The sequence below is a fragment of the Ascidiella aspersa genome, chromosome 2 (genome assembly GCF_963924565.1).
Source record: "Ascidiella aspersa chromosome 2, kaAscAspe10.2, whole genome shotgun sequence".
Taxonomy (NCBI): Eukaryota; Metazoa; Chordata; class Ascidiacea; order Phlebobranchia; family Ascidiidae; genus Ascidiella; species Ascidiella aspersa.
The window spans coordinates 17,223,592-17,244,276 of NC_139448.1; the positions used below are offsets into that span (position 1 = coordinate 17,223,592).

The window sequence follows — 20,685 nt, forward strand, 5'->3', positions numbered from 1 at the left end:
CGCCAGAAGTATCCGTGTTTCAGAAAAGGACGTGTTAATTTCGAAGCTGAATGCAATACTTGGATATGGCACGTTTTTCTCAAACGTAACAATTCTACTTTCGTTTTACTTGCAGGCAAAAAAATGTCCTCTTTTAAGGTGCTGAAAATATGGTAGCCCTACTCTACAGCCTGTATTTTACCCATTTACGCAACTAAATTAAGGTGGATTTTTTGCAATCCACTCATGTTGATGTCATAATTGATCCACCCGCATTACATGGTTAAAAAATATTTCATCATTTGATATTACACTTTTACAACTTACATTTTGCCGCCTTTAACAGTTTTAAAATTTGATACTGCGCATGCGCACGTCGGACTCGGGACTCGGGTAATTTTACGTGGTCTTACCCGAGTCCTGAGTCCGACTTAGGCAAAACAAACCGACTCCGACTCCGCAGCCCTGATTGGTACTGTGCAGCCCAACTACGAAACACAACCTACTTTGCGAAAGTTTTAAATATCGTAGCATACTTTTTACTAGAAAACCTCAATATTGCTATGGTCTAAATAGGATTGTTAAATCTAAGCGTCACATTTTAAGTGTTTTTCACAATCCACATTGCTGTTTGAAAAAAATAAGCCTAGATATTAAAATTCATTGCAACATAGCCTTTGCGCCATCTGCAGTCTTTCGCAGTGGAATTTTCTTCATCCTAATAAACGGGTACTGGGAGGTTTTACTCGTCAATACGGGGGTCTGGCGTCATTGGCACTGTGCCGCCCAACTACGAAACATTGACCTGATACTAGTTTTTGAACATTCCTTTTTCACTGGTGAGCATTTTTCCAAACAAGGATCCGCGTGTTCTCTAATTTATCAGTACCGGTACTGACTAATCATCACTTGAAGAATCAACTTTGGGTAAAGTAAATCTGTCCGATGTCAATGTTAAATGCGTTGGACTCTCTGTGTAATCCGCATCGCACATTTGGCTTGCACGTAAAAAACAGGTTACACACCTGTCACACCCCCGAGCTAGTCAATTCAAGAATTGCAGATATTTTTTCAATACATCAGCATAGATATTTGTTTTTGTCAGTAGTAGTTCTACTATTGGTCTACCTTGAGTCGAAACTTTAAGTCAATAAAAAAACTTGCCTTGCTTCATGTACGTTTATAAAACTACTATGTTTTAATAATAGTTAACACCTTCCAAGGTAACGATATAATAAGTTTACAAATCATCGTTGATATTAGCAATACGACTTCAGTGATGAACTTGTTATTGCAACATTTCAGACAGATTATCATGCAAATCGCTACAATAAATCGATTTAACAGAACTTAAAAAACATTAAGTGGCGGTTAACATCAAAACATTGCTGGACCACCGATTAATGGAAGCTAAACCATTCTAAAGAGAATCGCCCTTGGGTGAATTTTGGTATGCACGAAAGTAAAATCACATTTCCACGAATACATTACATCATAAAGCACTCACCAAGACTAACAATAGGGTACAACTCCTAAACCAGTGATTCTCATCTAAACTGTGTGTCGCGGCGGCGCACTCGTGTGGCTGGAGAGATTCTTAAGTGTGCTGAGAAACTTATGTAATTTTAAAAATTAACATAGTGCGGTACAAAAGGCATGTAGACAATGCAAGGCCGAATGCACAATGTTTTTAAAAAAACTAAAAATGGCATAGTACTTGCTTACAAACTTCTCGTGTCGTTAAGTTGATTCTAAACTGCAGTAATGATATAATTGTTTTGCAGGCAAGGTGTCGCCAATATGCTTTTTGATTTTCTTAGTGTGCCGCAAACCGAAGTAGTTTAAGAATCACTTCCCCAAACCCAAACCTTTAAAATTATAAAGAAACGACATAGGTAACAAGGTATTCATTAATAAATTGCTACTGATAAATAATGACAACAATTTCGCCATGACAACATTCTGCTGGTCTACTAGCAGGCACAAATGAAACGCAAGATAATGCACAACGAGAATTACGTTTAAAAGCATTATAACACAACAACAAAATTAAACAAGTTACTGATCGAGAAACGCGTACATAATTAAATATATGATATTAAAAATAATAGTGCTTCTTTATGTAAATAAAATATGATTCGCTAAAAATGATTGCGGGCTACAAAAATAAAATACAACGATCTAAATCACAATGTACTAATGAGCGAACTAAGAGCTTAACAAAAAGCCACTTGAAAGGTTAACAGTGAATGAAAGTTTGCGTGTGAAGCTTTAAGAGAGGGTACTAGCGACTCTCATAACACTCTAGGTGGATTGTTGCAGGTATGTTATGTATGCAATGGTTTAACGTGATCGACATAAAATTAGGATGATACCATTTTCCGGGCACTGATAAAAATATCGACTTGTTTTGCTTTGGCATAAATAAATATGGTGCTTCCCTTAAAATGTTTCCGCTTGCCTTGCATCCAAAATCACTCCCCAAACATCAAAAATGAATTCCTGAGGAAATCCAAAGTCGCCAAGCTGATTGTTTAGTGCTCCCAGAAATTCGTCAGGATTCTTTTGAGCTTTGCCACATTCCCAAATCGTACTGGCTGTAAATTTCAAACATATAATTCAAATAGTAACTTTTTTAAGACTTTAACAAAACATATATGTTGTATTTGTATAAATTTAATGTCGCTAATTAACAATAGTTATCACAAACCACTTACATAGTTCCATATCTCTGATGCCTAAAAAGTTGTCAAGAAGGTCGTCAATTCTTTTAACTGCCTTTCCTTCGCTTTCTGATGGCTGTAAATAACATTGTTAACAAGAAAATTGGTGCAATGCCAATTAAAATAAACAAAACTTAAAATGAACTGTTTTTTATCTTAAGTCTGTGTACTTCATTTTTAAATTTTATTTCGATTAAAAGTACAGTTGTGAAATGAATGTTCTGTGTTTAAACAAATCAATATTACAGAGACTTATTACTCTATTCAAGGTACTATGTAAACAAGTTTTAATGGTACACTCACCAATGCCTCCAATGTTGCTGGGCCTTGAGACCTCAATCTTAGTGTTGCCTTCCCAGAGCCAACATTAGTGTTGGACACAGGTGGGGCTTTATTGGATGCTCTTTGTGATATCATGTCTAAAATGGTCAAGCATTGGCCATTAGTGCAGTAAATCATTGTACCCGTCATAATAAGACAGACAAGGGGGATGGTTAAACAGTCAACAAAGTGCAACATGAAAATCATTAACCAATCTGTTCTCGGTATTAGATAAACAAACATGTACTGCACAGCTAATCACTTTTACATTTGTATTGCCAGCAAAAAGCCAAAAAAAAAATAAAACTTTAAACAGCACATAAATGAGAAAAAATGTAATTTAATTAAACATAAACAACTGTAAATTAAAAAATTACCAAAAGCTTTTTGGGGCTCCACCAGAACTATCTCAAATGTAGTGGTAATCGGAATATCTTTAAGTAACTTTGCAACCTGATAGTGCCTACTGCCAACCGTCGGTTGGCTACCAATTGATTGGATATGATCACCAACACAAAGTGTTTTGCACTGGTCTGCAACAGAACCAGCCTAAGGAAAGACATGAATAAAACATCACTGAAATGATATGATTGTGAAGCACAGATTGGTAAAAAGTGTCTTACCCTTATCCTCTTTATAAACGGATAACCGGTGCCATTATCTGTAATGGTTAAACCCAGGGCAGGCTCACTTTTTGTAATTGTTACCTTCTTGGGCTGTCCTGAAAGGAATTACAGATATTTACTATATGTTTATCTGAATAAGAGATCAATCGTTATCCCTTTTTTGGACAGATACCAATAAGCAATTTTTACAATTTTGGCAAATAAAACTATTTTTTTTTGCCAACCAATGACTTTTGATTTGTTATATATCGGAGATAATATGTTAACAACTTTTTTCTATTTATTACTTATTGGGGTTCAGATAAAAATGCTGGACTATGGTCACCCAAGATTTATGCATCACAACACGTGGCACAACTTTTTATGCATAGTATAGAAATAGTAGGAATTCGTAAGCGCCAAAATACAGTTAAAGTACTTGAAGAAACACATATTTTTTTAAGTAGCATATAATTCTAGGAGTACGACATAGTAAGAATATCAAAGCCCATACAGAAGTAGGTATCATTTTTAACGTTTTTTAAATGAATAAGAGTTATAGAAAAAGTTCAAAACGATACATACTTCTGTATGGCTTTGATATTCTTACTAAGGGAATTTTGTTCTCTATTTTTTTGCATTAGGGTATACTGATAAGTGATAATCAGCACGGGCAAAACAGTTTTTTTTACTTGTAATACTAATAGTTACATGGAATGCTGATTGCATATTTATTTTGGAGTGTTATGATCAATACCTTTCACGTGGGCAAAGATGAAATCCTCAAGTCCTATTTGTCCACCAAGTAACCGTTCCATATCACATTTGTGTGTATTCAAGGTGCAGAATATAATCTAAAACGGTAATGCAAAATAGTCACATAGATATAAAATTTACTTTTAAGATGTGCAAACTTTTAACCTCTTCCACAGGTATTTTAAAAGCATTGGCAATTTTTGCATAGAGCTCTCTAACATTAGAAAACCCTTCAATTCTTGCGGTGGCACTTCCGTGAGCGAGCTGTAAAAAAATATATAATAATTATTAGTTTTAGAACCAAGTATTCTAAACAAAGTTGGGATTGTATTAAAATTTGCACTTGTCAGTCTAGCGAGTATTATCATTAAGCAATTGCCAAATCCTTTAAAATAACCTTTAAATAGTTGTCTCACAGCAGATTTGCAAATTTCCATCCTACCTAGGGTTGTAAAATTCCCGGGAATTTTCAGAGCGGAAACTTTCCATGGAAATTTTGGGAATTAACGGGAATTTTGGGGAATTTTGGGAAATTTTCGGAAACTTTTAAAACAATCTTCATTTGATATTGAAACAGGAAAATTATGGCCTTATACTGTTTAGATTAAAAGTACTATGTATAACTAAAATACTTAAGAACATACAAACACATGGTTTAGTTTATTAACTGCAAAAATGAATCATCACCAATCTGTTTTTTTACAAACAAAAACAACACTGACCGGTCTGGGTCAAAATATCCCCAGTTTATGGTAGCTAAATCTTTAGCATTTGTTGTTTTGTAAGTTACAAAGTCATTATGCTAGTTACTGCTGGTTAGCATCTCCACCTGCTCTGCTTCATCAGATGATGTACTACTGACTGTGGCAACGTCATCCATTTCAGCGTCAACTTCAATTTGAGTTGACTTGTCTTCACACGGATCAAACAAAGCCAAGTTTGACCTAACTGATACTAGTTTTTCCACCCTTTCATTTGTGAGCCTATTACGGACCTTGGTGTGAGTGTTTCCAAATACTGACCAGTTGCGCTCAGAAGATGCTGAGGTAGGTGGTATTTGTAGAATGACAGAAGCAATGGGAGATATGGCTTCAGAGCTACATAGACCCTTCCACCAAGTAGCTGCTGAAATTTATTGGACTGAAGACCAAACACCGACCCCTTTCCACAAACCATCTTTGGCGCGAAACTTGGCCAAGCTAGCCAGGACTTTCCCTTCATCAAGTTCAAGGTGACGTGCCAATGTGGATATCACTTCATATGCAGTGTTAATATTTTTGTCATCTAAGTCCTGTCCACGACACTTAGGGTCTAGCATATTTGCTGCAGCATGAATTGGTTTCATGCAAAACTCTTTACGATTCTTGAGGAACGCCGCTATAACGTCCTTCTCTTTTTGTTTCTGCAGAGGTGATTGCGACAGAGCAGTAGTTAATTCAAGTCCTTGAAGTATCTTTCAAGTCCTTGAAGTATCTTGGAACATCTGACAGTAGGGCTTCGTCACCCTCAATCTGGGTTATGGCAGATGTAATTGGGATCAGCACTTCACTGATACTAACTATGCAAGCCCAGAACACGTCATTGTCAAGGATAATTTTTCTGATAGTAGCGTCTCTCGTCTATCTCTGATTGCATGATTACCACCTCTTGCAGTGACTCCTTACCAGCAATAAGGCTGTCATACATAATAACAACTGCCCCCCCATCTTGTTTTACTGGGTAGTTTGAGGCTGGTATTTCTTCTTTCTGGCCTTTTGCTTTTCACTGAAGGTAGCTGATACAACTTGTCGTGCCTTAACATACTTCACTACCCTTTTGGCTTTCTTGTACAATGTTTTTGCAGTTTGTAACTGCAATATGTCATCAAGAAGGATGTTCATTCCGTTGAGCTGCCAAGCCAATGGGTGTTATGTGAGGATACTCGTCATTGATTATTGTCCACGCAGCCTTCATATTGGCAGCACTGTCAGTAATCACTGCAAATACCTTGGGACCAATTGTCTTGATGACGGTTTTCAGCTCATCTGAAATATATTTGCTGGTATGTCGCTGATCTTTTGAATCAGTGCTTTTTAAGAACACTGGATGTGGTGTGGAGACAATGTAGTTAATAATCCCTTCACCACGAATGTTGGACCATCCATCGGATATAACTGCTACACAGTCCGCATTTTGTATTGTCTCAGTTACCTTATAATGAACACGGTTATACTCTGCTTCTAATAAATGTGTGCTCAATGCATATCTAGAAGGAGGCGAATATGCTGGGCGGATAGCAGTGAAAAATCGTTTCCAGTACACATTTGATGTCAGCATAAGTGGTGACCCTGATGCATATATTGCTTGTGCTAAGCTTTCATCTGCGGACTGTTTTACACTGGTACTCATGGAATCTATGTGGAAACTTCCACTCAAGGATCGCGTTGCAGCAAATGACTTGGTACCACTAGCAGGAGAAGAATCAGAGAATGCCGTAGCCGGACTAGTCGATACTGATGACATGCCCGATGTAGATCCATCAGACAGAAGCGTTTGGGTGTTCATCCTTTTATTCAAGTTCTTTGGAAAGTTGTCACATTGTCCAAATGTTTCTGCTGTTTAGTGGAGTTTTTAACATATAGCTGTGAGCAATATTTGCACATATATAGAACTTTCCCATCCTTTTTCACAATGGAAAAATGCTTATAAACAGTAGAGGGTACACATGGCATTTCAAAAGCACTAGGGAACAGAGTGCACACAATCTAACAGCTTAATTATTTATACTGACTGTCAACTACTACACATAGTATGCTAAAGTAAAAGAAAAGTGAAACCATCCTATCCACATGGGTTACATACTCTTTAGCACAAAAACGACACTGCGCTTTAACTTTGCTGCCCCTTTTAATTGTGTTGTAAAAATTCCAAATAAAAGTCTTTGCTCACCCATAAGTTTAGCAATGATAAATTCTATACAGATAAAGAAATTATAAATGCTCAGCATAATCAATAAGTTGCAAGCATATTTCCTGTAAAAAAATTTAGGTGGCTGCACTACAAAGCTCAGTTTCAGGGCTGCCACTCTCAAAATTAAAAAAACACTAGATTGAACCATAAAAAACCACTAGATCCGGAGAAAAACCACTAGATTGTTATCGCGACAACATATTTCCATTTTTATGTTGAAGTAACACCAGAGGTTTAATCAATGTAAAAACAGACTATTTTTTAAGTCTGTTGGCCATAATTGCGTTATTAAAGCTACTATTTGCTAAATATACACAACAAAAGCTCTGCTTTTATTACCGTTTTTTAGGCACCTACTTAAAAAAATGTAGCAACAGTGGTTTTGAGTTTGGCAGTATTCTTCTTTTATGCTTAACACTGTCTTTGTACGGTACATTAAACGCCACTTGTGTTTGGTTGTTTTAACTTTATATAGCAAGCTTGGCATATTGCTGAATATCTATGAGTCTTGTCCGGTTTCAGTCAGGCTTTAAATTGTCATTATTCTAATTCACGGTAAAACAGGCGATAAAAACATGTTTTTTCGTGGTGGAGTTACATCACACTCCGACTATGATATCAATTGAACTGTAAAGTACAATAAAAGGGCCAATCGCAAAGATTGGGTTTGGGCCCTGGGGGCAGTTCTATTCACTATAAATGAGTATAACTGACCCTGGGGGTCCTAGCCAGAGATTGCCAAAAATTCCTCCCTTAAGGTCGACTTTTTGAAAGATTTTTATTTTTATTTTGTCGGCTAATTTATCAGCTTTACCTATACCCTACCTAGACCTGCTCCTTCCTCTCACTCCCCTCTTCTCCCTTTAGCACCTTTGGTTGGCAATCGGTGATTAAATAGGCCCACACCCTACAGTGCAGCACTACAGCTGTACAAACTTCTAAATATAGTCTGCTGTCCTACACTAACAGTAATCAGTATAGAAACTTGTTATTAACAAGCATCGAGCCATCGACGATCACCAAACATGATCAGGCTTTTACATTAGATTTAAAAAAGGGAATTTTTCATTCACTTTACCATTTTTAACAATGGAATCCGGGAAATAACTTAAAGTTTATTACTTCATTTCAAGATTATAAAAACCACTAGATTCTTCAAGAAAACCACTAAACCACTAGATTATTTCAAAAACCACTAAATCTAGTGGAAAACCACTAGGAGTGGCAGCCCTGCTGAGTTTAAATCAAATCTGAACTGCAAAACCAAATATTCTATTACTTCCATTTATTTTATGACAAACACAATTCATCATATACCATTGTGATGTCACAGTAAAAGAAAGCCAGTGAGTTTATACTGTGTGGTGCAACTCATAAAGTAGAAAAACAGACGGAGAGACTTAAAAAAGATGAAATAAATTTATTCTAAACTAAACAAAATAAATCTACTTTTGCTATTACAAACACTTAGCTATTACCACAGCACATATGTTTGCATTAGCTAAACCCTCTGATTTTATGTTTAAATTCTTTAAAAAAGTTACACTTAAGATTATTAAAAACCTAAATCACAAAACAACCCTCGATAAAATTTTCAACATTTGCTTCCTAAGTATTTGACCGGTTAAATAAAATGCGGTCAATTTGACTGTATTTGACCGGTCAATTGACAGGCTTGCCAACCCTAAATGACTAAGCCTGATTCTTAATTACCACCAAATTAGTGTTTATAATTAAAAGAAATGCTAAGACAGGTTTTTAATATTTTTGTCTGGTTGATGAAATATTTAACGAATGTTTTAAAAATAATATTTGTCAAATTTGAAAATTCCCAATATTCCCATTATTCCCGGGTCCTTCAAAATTCCCGGATTTTCCAAAATTCCCGGAAACTTTCCACCCCTTTACAACCCTAATCCTACCCAAGTCTTTAGTTGTTTCCAATGATATAACTTTTTTAATTCAGTAGGGATACTTAGTTCTTTATAAAAAGTCTGTATATTTGAAAAATGGAAGCACTCCTCACATATATAATTGACCTTTAGTCTTTATCTTACAAAGAATGTGTTGCAGATAAACAAATTATAATCTCCAGTTGGTCTGATAACAACAACCTATTTTGCTCATGAAACATAAAAATACTGCACTACTTTTAAACCTTGTTCATACACCTAATAGAAAAACCTGCATCACCAGCACATTGTGTGCATTATGCACACATATGACAAAACAAGCCACACCTGAACCAAAATTTATTTTTGACTGTAAACTCGTTTGACGGGTATGTTAGTGTTGTTTGTTTGTACTTTAAAACTAGGTATGATCATTATTTACCTGTAACTAAGGCGATTTTTGACATGTCGCAAAACTAACCACCCAGGCCTAGTTTATCGCATTAGGTTAAGCTCAAACACACTTCTTATTAGAGCTACGTATGGACACAAAAAAGTGTTGAATGAGTTTTATTCCTGCTACATATAACCAAAAAAGTGACCAAATTAGTTTGCTCAGAGCTACATACGAAAAAATATACTCAAGTTATTGGTATATGAGCATTGTTTTTGGCTTTTTTTTATATTTTATTAGAAATATCCTGCGTTACCTAGGTTAAATACGGGTATTTACCAGTTCAAGGACTATTTGCGTTGTCCCACTGATGTAAATTAATTACCACAGCATAAAGCGCGATAATTTGTAAAATATACTTTTGTGTGGTTAAACAACACTAAGTAAGAATCCATCATGCTGCGGGCTCTTCATCACCATTGCATATAAGGTTGCACAATGCATGTCAATTTGCTACTCGTGAGTGTTATCAAAATAATTATAAAAAATGAATGTAGCAATTGCCATGTAACCAAAATGTAAAGGACTAAAAAATATAAATTTTTTGTTTGTAGTAATGTTTCTATGCGCGAAACATTTGTTTTACAACTTTCTTTTGTCCTAATTTGTAGATGGATTTTAGCTTAAAGTCTCTGTATTTAACATTGCATGTTTTGTGTTACTGGAACATAGTTGCTTTTTATGAAAACCTTGCATCATAATAGCTTTAAATTTTTTCAAACAAAATTATTGCAATTATCTACAATAAGGTTTTATTTCCAAAAGAGAACTATTTTACGCTGTTTTTTCAAGCTTAAAAAGTTTCCGAAGATAAAACTTTTAGGCTCATTGTTTTGGTAAAACAGTGTACAAAGAAAAAGTATATATAACCCCTGGCCACAAAAAGCAATGTGTACTATATCGAATTATGATTTGTTTGTATTAGGTAACAATTTTTACAAAATTTACAAGTTAGGTGAATTCCCATAATGTCAAGGTATAGACAAGATGCTCTGTTGCATGGCACAAGTAAGCAGTGATTAGGTGATATAAAGTCACTTCAGATGTCGCCCGGACTAAAACAAAAACAAAAAAGGTCTTCCGAAGAGCCCATTTGGGCTCTTTGCATTCAATAATTTGGGCACTTTGCAAATTGATATTCACTTTTTGTACAAATGAAAAAATAATAAGAGGGAACACTGAAATAGACCAGTTTAATTCTCATAAAGAAATATTGGCATTAGGCCTGTCAGAGGGCCAAATAATGCAAATATATTTTTTCAACTGGGATACCATTTTAGCATATGCCTCAACAGTACCACATATTTTATGGTGATTGGTCATGACTTTGTAGCCTACGTTGCAAAACAGCATAAGGGATTGTCATATTTTTAACTGTTTTTTTTTTAACTTGAAAAGTTATGACTTTAACATTTTAGGCTATTATTTTGTTAAAACAGCGTAATGCAAAATTAATATATAAATAACCGAAAAGCATTGTTGTGTGTTGTGTCTGAAATGGGTTGACCTAATAACAGCCTGAATTTATGGCATTAGAAACAGCAAAGGAGCTCAATTGGTCTAATTTTACTATGCCTGTTTAAGTTTGCTGAAGACATGTGTTGTAGGCAATGATTAAAAAAATAATTCATGTAATCAAATTACAAATAACATGTAATCAAATTACAATGTTGTGTGTTGTTACTGAAAATGAATTGACTAAATTCTTGGCTTTAACACTTCGCTACACCCATGTGGGAGCAACAATTGTTTGTCATGTGTGATATTCAAGCAAACACATATATAATCCTGGTACCAATCTAAAAAAATTGTTTAAAAATGAAAATTGCTCACTGTTAAAACCGCTGCAATATATAAATGCAATATTTTCTGTTCCTAATTTTGCTTGATTAATTACTGTAACAAAAACATTCACGAAAAAATTACAGTAATGCCAACATTGACAAGGGCTCATTGACAGAAGCTTGCAAAACTGGCCAGTGCAAATTTTATTTCATAATCAACCCTGACACCCCTAATTTTATTAATAACTCTACTAATAAAGGTATCCCTAACCAAACTTAACAGCACCCCTAAACTTTAGGAAGTGAAACAGACTGGTGCTCAAACAGAAAAGGCCAAAATGGCAGCATTTATATAAACAATTTTGCAAAATTGACAAAAATTATAGTTACTATGGGCAGGGCTGCGGAGTCGGACTCGAGTAAGACTTGTAAAACTACCAGAGTCCTGAGTCCCACATGCGCATGCGCAGTACCGAACTTTAAAACTGACATGGCCGCCAAAAGAAAATTGTAAAGGTGGAATATTATATGGCGGAATATTTTCCAACCATGTAATGTGAGTGAATGAATTATACGACACCCCTAGAAGTGGATTGCTTAATATCCACATTATTTTAGTTAGGTAAATTGGTGAAATACAGGCTGTAGAGTCCGGCCGGACTCGGGACTCGACAAAATCGCACATTTGACCGGAGTCGAACTCGGGAGTTGGACTCTGGTTATTTTTAACGACTCCGCAGCCCTGACTATGGGCCCACCAAATGGATATCCTTATACAACGCTTTCCAACTCTTACCTGAGCATGGAACACATGGCTTCCTTCAGGTATTTCTGGTGTAGGCTGAACTCCATTAACTTTTTCAGGGACTGATGATGAAGCAGGTTCTTTAACTGATGTATTTTTCTTTCGCCGAAAAGGATTGTTAAAAGGCATATTGTAATTAGGATTACTAAATTGTTAAAAATGAAAACTAATTCTGTCAAAAAACAATATCTCTTGTAAAATGGAAACACACTGATAACTATTACAATAGTATAGAAAAAGCAGTTTGTATTGTTAACAGGCAAGTATATAATAGCTTGCTAGTATGATTTTTTTTAACTTTTTTAAACAGAATAAAAAAACAATGATCATATTAAAAGAAACTGTTACAAACATCAAACATCTATAGATCTATTACAAAAGAAAATAATTTTAACATATTAGTAATTTACAGCTTTCGGTGCATTTTTGCAATTTAAATCATAAAAAAAATCTTTCAAACCTGCGAATCTGAGGCTTTTTTACTAAATGTTATCATTTTTATCATTAGAAACTTTTGGTGCACATTTTGCCAATACACATTTTGTGCACAATGCGCATAATTTTTTTAGACCCGCCTCTTTAAAATAATTTAAAACAACAATGAGGTTAGCGTTTTGCTACAGTTACATATTTGAGTTAGTTTAAATAGGTTAGTTCAGGCCTCAGGGGCATGCAACCTGCTGCCCGCGGAACCAAAATATATGGCCTGTGGCTCCAAGCGAGAACTGGTTTAAAGGCAAAGTACTAGGGAAAAGAGTCTTTTTACTGTAATTTTTACAGCAAACATCGCAATCAAGATAAGTTTCCACAGCTAAAAAAATTTGTCACTTCAAAGATAGCATTATTTGGTTCAACCTACGACTGTAAACATTTTTTTTTCCAAACTAGGGTTCATGAAATTCGCTCATCGCTCAGGACTGACTAAAGCACACTAAGAGAATGGACTTTGGGTTGCCAGCAGTTCAATTCAAGTGAACCTGGATAGGGTGGTTGGGAAGGCAAGCCAGCTTGAAAGCTCTCATTAAAGTGATTTTAAAAGATTTTCTGTTGATTTGCAATACACAAAAAACTAAACTGTGTTCTTTTTGTTGTGGTTATTAACAGGTAGTCAACAAGATATGTAAGTGGCCCATGGTCTAATCTGAAGAAACATGTTTTGCCCACAGTATGAAAGGTTGCACACTCCTTGGCAAGTTGTATCCCATTAACAGACAGTTTAGTTTGGGCTTATCCGGCTTGCCAATCTATTATTATATGAAATAAATTTAGGAGAAAAATGCCATGTTGTGAATATAAATGCATCAGGGTCTGATGAGAAAAAATTGCAGGTACACCGACTTGCTGTACTTTCCATACTGACTAATGCATTGTGCACCCACTAGTTCAGAGTAGGGATCCTCTCCGGGAATGTTTCGATAACAATCCCGAATCCCGGGAAATTTTTTTAAAATCTCGGTTATTCGGCAACAAAGCAAAACTTAAAAAAAATGTCATTTTTGATTATTATAAAGAAAAAAATATTACCAAACCTATTAAAGTCATTGCCTGAGTTGCTTTATTTGCGCTTACCAGCGGAAAAATCCTAATTAAATTTATTTTACCAATAAAAATGCGCCCTGCATGCGCGAGTTTTCTAAATAAAAGTAACTAAAGGTCCAGCCTTTAATATGAGAAGGTCTTGTAAGATTGCAGAAGCAATACTACAGAACATAAATGAGCTTAATTAAATGTTTTAGATAAGGTAATTTTAAACATCATAATGACGTAATTAGGACACAAAAATTACGTCAAGATTCCCGGGATTCCCAGGAATTTTTATTTTTCAATTCCGTTTCCCGGGAGAGAAAAAATCCGGGAAACAGAGGAACCCTAGTTCAGAGGTTCTTAAGCAGGGATACGAAGTACCAAAGCAGGGGGTATGAAATGCAGTGTGAAATCATGCGCTATTTAGACATATTTGTGAAGAATGCATAACAAGTTACTCAATAAATATGATCATTTTCGAAAAGCAACAACCAAAATGCCATTAGCAAATTGACTTATTGTTAGTGTGTTGTAAATTTTGTTGAACTTCACGAAGGCTGTTTTTAATGCCTACATTTAACAAGGCTGTTTTTAATTCCTACATTTAACACGTAAGTTATAAATACATTCAGTTTGATTCCTATTATTACAATTTTATTTATTTTTGTCGTCCATTGTAGACAGGGGGGTGGGTCATTCCATTGCTACTGGTACAGTGGTGGCACCATATGTCGATTTTTTTTTAATTTTATTTGTAGAATCTCCCTGCAATTCTATGAAAAGTGATACCAATTTTACCGAAATTGGTCAAGTACTTTTTGAGATATCAGCGACTGAAAATTGGCTCTTTTTAGGCTTTTTCGTGATCGCTCATGCATAAAATTTAACTGAAAATTTTGTTTGACCTATTACGAAGGTGTTTTAAATGGTAACTTAAAAATTCCAATGCATATCAGTTCTCCGAAGTAAGCAGATTCTAAAAAGATATATTGTTGTTTGTTTTTGTATCACTACAGGCCACCAAGTGGCTAGTTTCACACATAATTGTTTGTGAGCAGTCATGCATGACAAAACTTTGATCGGTTATAGCGAAAAATACTCTACTTCGATTTTTCTGCAACTTAGCTTAAATGAAAGGTAATTTTGTTGGCTTTCTACCCTCCAAATATGAAGTGGGATATTTGAGTAGAAATTACAAAATTTCATTGCTTTGTAATAGATTGCGAAAAAGCTTTATGACGCACTATTATAATGTATAATTATGAAATGTGATTGTCTGGTGATTCCAGGAAGTCAAAAAAACTTATAGAAGTCTGCTGGTACAGCAATGCACACTAGAAGCCAATACATAGACCAATAATTTCAATCAATGTATGGCGAAAATTGCCAATAATTTTAATGATTTGCGACTGAAAACTTTATGCACAATTAGCGCACAATACTACTTATACTAAGAGAGGAGGATTCTATACGATGAAAAAGAGAAATATACTATACAATTTTAAGTACAAGTATATATGTATATTGGAAGACACCTCATATTCAAGTAACATATTACCAAGAGCTTAAATCTTTCGCAATGTTATTGCAAAGCACCGTCCTTCCTTCAGTTACACAATAATAACTGCACCATATGTTCCAAGTAACCCTTATTACTAAGTAATTACTAATAATACATCTAAAGATCTATCACTTATTAAGGTTGAAAATTTGATGCAAATAAACTTTGGTTTGATTATAAATCATGACTGAAACTAGCTGCAATTCACTCTGCTTCAAGTTACAAAAACTTATAAAGATGTGTGAGACCAGTCACACCACTTTTCAAAAACAGGCTTCCATCAGACTTGGAGATTTGGTATTGTCCTCTTGATGTTAACAAAACATGACATGCAATCTGGCACAAAACATGGTCCAATGGAAAAAATATTGGTCTTGCCTTTGAGGCCAGTAATATGATTGAGCAGGTCTTTTTGGATGCATGCAGTAACAACTTGACATATATACCATCATCTTTAGCAATAGAGACTATGCAGCCCATGTACCAGTCATGCTCATATATAAACTTGTGAAACATAAGCAACAGGAGAAAGCATTGGCATTTAAGGTGGTGTAGTTTTTTACAAATTTTAGATTGCGCAGCAAATTCAAGGTCACAACTTGTCCTTATGTCGTATAAATCCTTCATTCAGTGGTTCAAATAGTGGAGTATAGTACCTTTTAAAGTCGGTCCAGACTAAAACCTATCTTGCAAATGGGAAGAAACTGATTTCATGTCCTTCGGAATCACTTCAAAACTAATAGTTGAAAAAGTTTGGCAACAAAAACACATATTACTGGCCTCAAAAGCAGGACCAATACTTTTTTCCATTTGATCATGTTTTGTGCCACATTGTATGTCATGTTTTGTTAACATTAAGAGGACAATACTACATCTCCAAGTCTGATGGAAGCCTGATTTTAAAAAAGTGGTGTGACTGGTCCCACACATCTTTTTTTAAGTTTTTGTAACTTGAGGCAGTATGAATTGCAGCTAGTTTCAGTCCTGATTTGAAATCACACCGAAGCTTATTTCCACCAACTTTCAACCTTAATGAGTGTTAGATCTTTAGATGTATTATTAATTAGTGCTTAGTAATAATGGCTGTTTAGAACATACTGTACAGTTAATATTGTGAACTCAGGGGTCGGGAACCTGAGTTATGTATGGTTCTTTTGGTAAGGCCATATGGCTCTTTTGATAAAAGAATCTTGCTTGCAGATAAATGTAAGCTATCATTTCTCAGCATGATCTGAATAAAATTGCAAGCGGCCACAACCGCTTTCCTAACTCTATATTTTCTTTTTATTACTCATAGTAGCAAATTTTTTTCCTTCTTCTAGCGAATCTCTTTATATTCGAAAGGCCCAATTCTTTTAACCGAACTCCGTAATCAAATTTGTGCAAACCTAACTAATTAAATTTAATGCACATTATGTTCTATCCTTTAAATGAGAACAAAATAAATGGCCTTGCACAATTTACTAGTTTTTGCCAACATAAAGCTAGATGTTTGTGGCTCTCATGAAAACACAAAAGAATATTTGACTATTATGGCTCCCTTAGTTAAAAAGGATCCTGCCTCTGGTGTAACTGAATGAGGGGCAGTGCTTTGCAATAACATTGCTAAAGATTTAAGCTCTTGGTAGTCTGTTACTTGAATATGAGATGTCTTCCAATATACATATATACTTGTACTTAACATCGTATAATATCTTTCTCTTTGTCATCGTATAGAATCCTCCTCTGTGTTAGTATAAGTAGTATTGTGCGCTGACTGTGCATAAAGTTTTCAGTCGCAAAACATTACAATTAATAGCAATTTTGCAATACATTGATTAAAATTATTGGTCTATGTATTGGCTTCTAGTGTGCATTGCTGTACCAGCAGATTTCTATAAGTTTTTTTGACTTCCTGGAAGCACCAGACAATCACATTTCATAGTTATACATTATAATAGTGCGTCATAAAGCTTTTTCGCAATCTATTACAAAGCAATGAAATTTTGTAATTTCTACTCAAATATCCCACTTCATATTTGGAGGGTAGAAAGCCAACAAAATTACCTTTCATTTAAGCTAAGTTGCAGAAAAATCAAAGTTAAGTTAAGTATTTTTCGCTATAACCAATCAAAGTTTTGTCATGCATGACTGATCACAAATAGGCATGTGTGAAACTAGCCACTTGGTGGCCTGTAGTGATACAAAAACAAACAACAATATATCTTTTTAGAATCTGCTTACTTTGAAGAACTGATATGCATTGGAATTTTTTAGTTACCATTTAAAACACTTTCATAATAGGTCAAACAAAATTTGCAGTTAAATTTTACACATGAGCGATCACGAAAAAGCCTAAAAAGGGCCATTTTTCAGTCGCTGATATCTCAAAAAGTACTTGATCAATTTCGGTAAAATTGGTATCACTTTTCATAGAATTGCAGGGAGATTATACATATAAAATTAAAAAAAAATCTATGACATTGGGTGCCACCACTGTACCAGTAGCAATGGAATGACCCGGGTACGAGAAACATTTATGAAAGCTTAAAGGGTACGAGCGGTAATAAGGTTAAGAAACACTGCACTAGTTGATTATAGCCCTACATGCATTTAAACTACTGGGTTAAATGGCCTCTTTTATCTAATTTGGGGTATTTATACAAAGCAATATTGCGTTTGGCCGTTTGGTAAGTTGTTTAACTACTTTTACTTTTTTTAAGCGTTGCCACACTATGAAAAGGTCTTAAGGCCAAAATAATACGAAAAAAAGGCCAAATGAATATTTACCCGTTTCTATTAAACATAAAGTGATGAAAGTGCAAATTTGCAAAGGACTAAATAATAATAAGTAAATATAATACACTGACACCAGCTACAAATAGAAATTACAGTAAATTTCAAGTTTTTGTGCAAGCTTGAAGTCAAGAGGATAACCACAATAATAAATATAAATTATACTTTTTAAATGTAGCCTATGTATTAAATAGGTTTGGTTGAAACAATAGAAATAGAATTAACTTGCATAGCTACTAGGGATGTTCAAAGTAGAATATCGAATCCAGATGGGATTCGAATCCAATTCTGCCGTTTATTTCGGGTAATTGGAACCGATATAATTTAATGTTTTACCGCCGATTGTAGCGCCTAATTGTACAAACGCGTGTGGTAAGTTGGCCTGTCGCTGCGGCGACCAATTTATAGTGCTTGCTTTAAATGTAACCTGGTGGTGCAGTGTCAGCGTTTTTTCGGATCGACCAATTACTTCGCGTCTCGCGATAACGTGCGTCTAATAATTAAGTGTCAATCAAGCGGTATTGGGGGAGCGACTAACGTGTAATGTCAGGTGCGGAGTTCGCAATTTCCCTAAATGCGTTAAGTTGCACAAGTAACATTACATTGTAAAACGTGCTGGCCGTTCACAAAATGCGCTATAGGGTTACTTAAGGTCAAGTTATGCACAAGCGCGTTGTCAAGTATTCGTTATGTCAATAGTAACTTTATATTCTTTGCAGTATACATTATTTGACTGCATAACAGATCATGTTAGTCAAAAAAGAAGCAATAAGACTCAACAATGGTTTAAAAAACAGGACTGAATTGCTAAAGAGTTCTGTGTGCAGTGTTCCATTGTACTCACTATTGACATAAATATAAGTTTTGGCAACAACTTGGACAGTTGACATATTACAGTTTACACAACTGCTTCAAATGACAGTTGTTAAGAATGTTAAACATATGGAAGATTATTTTATTATAATGTACATGTTAGCAAATTGTTTGGGCGATTTATTCCTGCGATTCTGGGCCCTGTAGGATAGATTAAGATTAATCCCTTCCCCAAACAAAATCAAGGTTAAATAATTTAATAAAAATATACTAGGATTCGCTATTCTGGATTCGTTATTCTAGATTCGAAACCTATTATTCTAGAATACCTTGGTATTCTACTTTGAACATCCCTAATAGCTACATAGTTATAATATTTATTATTATGCTTAGGCTATTATCCTAGTTGAATTCCAACTTGCATTTAACTAGGAATTTACCGAAATTACTTAATATACATTTGGCAGGAAAAAATCGGTGGGAAATTATCTTTGGAATTGGAGGCAATATCTTAACAAGGTCTGAAAGGAATGGTCCAACAGAAAAGAGTACTAGTGTCAAACAGAACTGAACATTTTTTATAAATACGGCAAATATGAAAGCAATCAATATTAAAATGTCATCAATGAATCAAGCTAAATTCATGTACAAAAGTGAATATTACCACACTATACTTAATATACTTGTTACAAAAGAGATTGTTTTGTGAAAAACCAAAAAGGTTTTCTTGCACTGTCGGTGTGTCCAAGAAGAAGTTAGACACTGCTATGCCAACAAGAGTCTTTTGTAGCAAGTCTATGATCATTAATGTTATTTACTCATCACAAATTTACATATAACATCACAATAACGGTAATTTAAAAAGTATTTGCTAAACAACTAAAGCGTCGGTGGTTGTGATTAGACTACCGATAATTTGAAAAGTGAACACCTTATGTTTCTGTACACCAAGTTTTGAAAGTTGACACTATAATTTTAAAATGATGTCTATAATATTCATATTTATCGACATTTTATGACTTGTAGTGGATTTTAAATTAAAAAAAGCCAAATTTAAGGTCAAATCTAGAAAATGGCCCAATGTATAATTTCTAAGGCCAACAGACTCTAAAAAAGCCAAATTCATGGAATTTGGCCTTAAAAAGGCCAATCTGGCAACCCTTATAATGACTATAAAAAGTATTTATCACTCAATATTTACTTTTCGAAAGAAAGCAATGGTCCGTGTCTTTTAGTTTCTACATAGACATCTTAAAAGTTTTCCTGATGTTTGTCAAAGCGTCGTCCGCCATTTGCTTTCTTTCCTTTCTGACGTGCGTATCCCGTCATCTCTACCGTTTTGCTTTCACTCCCTTGTGCCTGTATAATATTAGCCTGTATTTTCTGATAGTGATCGTTACAACCGAGTTAAACGGGCACATTTAGAATTGAAGAAACGTTGCTTTAAACCTAATGAAGTGGTCGGCAAACTTTTGATTGGGTTCGGGGCATGCAAACTTTTTCAAATAATTTTAAAAACACATGTTGTTCTCGAGCTAACTTGTGCGCAAATCTGCAAAAAATCAGCTAAAAGCCGGTCTAAACGCGCATAGCGCGAAAAAACAAACTTTGTTTTACATTTGCAAAACAGCGTACGAACTTTTAAAATACAGTACAATGAATGACGACCACTACGCGACACACACTTACATGATGAAAACTAAAATATTAAAAAATTGCTTTCGTAAAACATTCGGTCGAAAAT

General features: G+C 34.9%; 1 protein-coding gene across 1 annotated transcript; it reads right to left on the bottom strand.

Annotated features, from left to right (window-relative positions):
• Positions 1-1,257: 1,257 nt before the first annotated feature.
• Positions 1,258-12,432, bottom strand: LOC146164081 (PDZ domain-containing protein GIPC1-like). The gene is made up of 8 exons (XM_083381166.1): positions 12,260-12,432; positions 4,550-4,648; positions 4,386-4,482; positions 3,647-3,744; positions 3,401-3,572; positions 3,006-3,121; positions 2,697-2,778; positions 1,258-2,576 (listed from the first exon to the last, which is right to left on the bottom strand). The coding sequence occupies exons 1-8, from the start codon at positions 12,395-12,397 to the stop codon at positions 2,422-2,424; spliced, it is 957 nt and encodes a 318-aa protein (XP_083237292.1). The 5' UTR covers positions 12,398-12,432; the 3' UTR covers positions 1,258-2,421.
• Positions 12,433-20,685: the final 8,253 nt, after the last annotated feature.